This window comes from Microtus ochrogaster, chromosome 5 (assembly GCF_000317375.1).
Source record: "Microtus ochrogaster isolate Prairie Vole_2 chromosome 5, MicOch1.0, whole genome shotgun sequence".
NCBI lineage: Eukaryota > Metazoa > Chordata > Mammalia > Rodentia > Cricetidae > Microtus > Microtus ochrogaster.
The window spans coordinates 77,041,105-77,044,181 of NC_022012.1; the positions used below are offsets into that span (position 1 = coordinate 77,041,105).

At 53.6% G+C, this 3,077-nt stretch overlaps 1 protein-coding gene across 1 annotated transcript in view; it reads right to left on the minus strand.

The window, feature by feature from the left end:
* Nucleotides 1-567: 567 nt before the first annotated feature.
* The window catches only part of Itga11 (integrin subunit alpha 11), a 102,186-nt gene continuing 99,676 nt past the window's right edge, over nt 568-3,077 (minus strand). Inside the window, exons 29-30 of the mRNA XM_013346458.2 lie at nt 2,504-2,617; nt 568-1,987 (exon numbers count right to left, since the gene is read on the minus strand). Coding sequence (XP_013201912.2) covers nt 1,916-1,987; nt 2,504-2,617 — 186 coding nt within the window. The 3' untranslated portion in view covers nt 568-1,915. The remainder of the gene's footprint in view (nt 1,988-2,503; nt 2,618-3,077) is intronic.

The window sequence follows — 3,077 nt, forward strand, 5'->3', positions numbered from 1 at the left end:
TTGCCTCTGCCTCCCGAGTGCTGGAATTAAAGGTGTGTGCTACCACCACCCAGTGATAACATGCTTTTGAGTGTGGGTTGGTCCATTCTCCTTTCCCCAGTGACCTCATTCATAAGGGCAGCCACTGATCCTCTGTTCTGGGTTTGGGGTTTAGTTTCGCTGTTTGACCTCTGACCCCCAATTTAGCTCTTCTGGAGCTGGGGAGATGGCATTCCTGGATTGGGTCTTGATTTTGCTGTGGAGAATGGTGCCTCCACCCTCTTCTGGCCTTCTTGGGCACCTATGTGCACATACACATAGACACACACATACACATGCATGCACATTCACACACATAAAAGAATCTGAAAAAGCATCCAAATACTTTGTAAGTTGTTAGTTAGGGTTGTGGAAAGGGAATAGAATTGAGATGCTTTGGGGAAGAGTTAACCTCTCTCTAGAAGAGAAGCCAGCGTGCGTGTGTGGGAGGGGTGACATTGAAGGCCCCGCCTGGAGAAACTGGCCAAAGATGGGGTGGGTGCTGGTGGTGAGGGGAGAGGGCCCCACTACCTTGACACATAGATGTTCTAGCGAGTGAGGCTAGGAAGTCCTTGGGAGAGAGGTGGCCACACAATGGAGAAGACTGTCCCCAACATTTAGATAGAAGTAGACACCCACCTCCCTTTCCTCTTTAAAGCAGAATTTGGCCTTGCTCTGTCACAAAATGGAATGTCTGTTGGTTGTTTTTAAACACCTTTTGGAAAATTTTCTTAAATATATTTCTGACAGTAAAGGTTGTACTGCACAGGGGAGCAGATGGCTTTGAGGTGTCCATTTCCATCTCAACAAAAAGGGCTAAGGCATAAATTACTCTGCTGGGCACCCGGCATGCCCCTTGTCATCAGGGCTTGTTCGTAGAGCTGGCAGGTGAGAGAGCTGTCTGCCTCTGAGGTTTAAAGTTCTGAGGGGCCTTGCATGGGCTTTGTTCAGTGCATGCCAAAGAGGGCCCCTCCACAGTGCCCCTCCAGGAGCCCTTCTCCCACACATTTGTGGGTGGGAGGTATATGCAGGTGCGCCTGTGTGTACGTGTGCATGTGTGTGTGTGTGTGTGTGTGTGTGTGTGTAGGGGGCTGATGCAAGGAACAGAGGCTCCCCACCTCAGTGCATCTGCGCCAGGACAAGCTGCAGCTGTAAGACAAGTGGGTGTGGAGAGCCATGGACTGATATCCTCCACAGGCTCTCCGGGAGTTGCCTAGCAACCAAAGGAGCTGGCAGGAGCTTCAGGGAGGCAGGAGGGCAGGAGTGTGTGGGTGGTAGTCACTGCTAGAGAGCTCTGCTGCTGCCTTCTGATGTTTGGAAGGTACCCAGCATCCTGGCTCCCACCTGCCCATCTGGCACAGTCCTCAAATTCTGCTTTCACCACTGGCCTGCAGTTGCCACATCAAGCCACACAACTCTGGTTCACTCATGGAGAACTTTGGGGTCTGGAGAAGGGATGGCAGTGGCTTGGGAACCACACGGTGAGAGGGAGGTTATGCTGCCAGGCTATGGAGTCCTGAAACTAGAGGTCCAGCTGGGGCGTGCACAGTGGGCTTGTATTTGCCACTTTTCCCTTTGGGTTTCTTCAGAGGTGGGCATGATAACAGAGCCCTAGCACCTTAGTGTTTGGGGCAGCAGATTCCCTCTACAGAGCCTGGGTCTTGGAGCAGTCCCTTTAAGTCCTTAGGGATCAGTACTCAACCTCTTGGAGAGACGTTGCTGCAAACTTGGGCTTGCGGTTCATCCCACAAGGATCAGGCGCCATCTCTCCAGAGATGAGCTCAACACAAAGTCCACAGGCATCCTCTTTGCCCCAGCTCTGTGGGGCCACAGGCCTGGGCCTGCAGCTCCTGGACCAGTGCCTGGCCCCCATCAATGCGAAGCCTCGGATAGATCCTCACTCCAGCCCTTTGGGGGCAGGGCCCAGTCCAGGCTCCCTCTTGCGCTTGGCACTTTTAAAGAAACCGAGCTGTGGGGAGGCAAAGGTGGAAAGTCTCAGGGCTGGACAGACTAGAGGACGTTTGTGTCACCTTCTGCTGGTTCTCCACTAGCCCCCTCATGTTTGCTCCCTAAGAGGACACCTCTAAATACCCCAGCTCATTCTTGGTACCCCTACTCCCAAACTCAGTGTGTGGATTAAAGCCAGGTGGATGGAGCCCTGGGCAGGAGACTAGAAGTCATGCTGTGTCACGCAGCCCTAGTTAACATCCCTCTCTGGGCCCCCCTCACTATCTGTAGCAAAAGGAGCTTAAACCCCAAGTTCTCATCCAGAGCTTCTGAGATGGAGGGAATATGTAGTTTCATTGCCCGTTCTGTTTATTTGTTTTCTGCTAAGAGAAACCCCACAGACCTGGAACTATAGTTGAAGTCGCCTCTGTGGGTCCTGACCAGTCTTGCCTGCTGTGGAAGGGGCTTGGTGTCCTAGGAACAGGCAAGCAGTTGGGGGAGGCGGGGCAGCGCCAGCTTCCAGGGATAGGAGCCTTACCTGCCACAGTGCCAGGACTAGCAGGGCCAGCAGCAAGAGCCCCCCCAGAGTGCTGCCCACGATGATCCAGATGGGGACCTGCCAATCTTCTTGCTTGGAAATCTCAAATGTGACCTGCAAGGGGAGGGAGCCAGGGCAATACTGTCACAGCTGCAGGGCTTGGGCAGCCCAGGGGCAGAAGGTGGCACACCTGCAGCATGGAGCTGCATCTGTTCTTTTGGGAGATGTAGGGAGGGACAGGTGCTGCAGCTGGCCAAGGTCTCGGAACAGCCAGCTCTGCCCAGTGTACGTGTAACTGGGAGAACTGTCTCAGTGAGCCATGCTCCTTGAGCCATCTGCTCCCGCTGGTTCTTCTACATATTCTTTGTTAGTCTTCCTGGCGATTCCTCGTATCCCAGTGATGGTCTGTTGCATGTGTGGTTTCTGAACCCCCAGGGTCACGTGTGGAACTCAGGGTTGTGTACAGGCAGCCTGGGAAGCTGTTCCAATTGTCTCTTCCTTCCTTCCTTCCTTCCTTCCTTCCTTCCTTCCTTCCTTCCTTCCTTCCTTCCTTCCTTCCTTCCTTCCTTCCCTC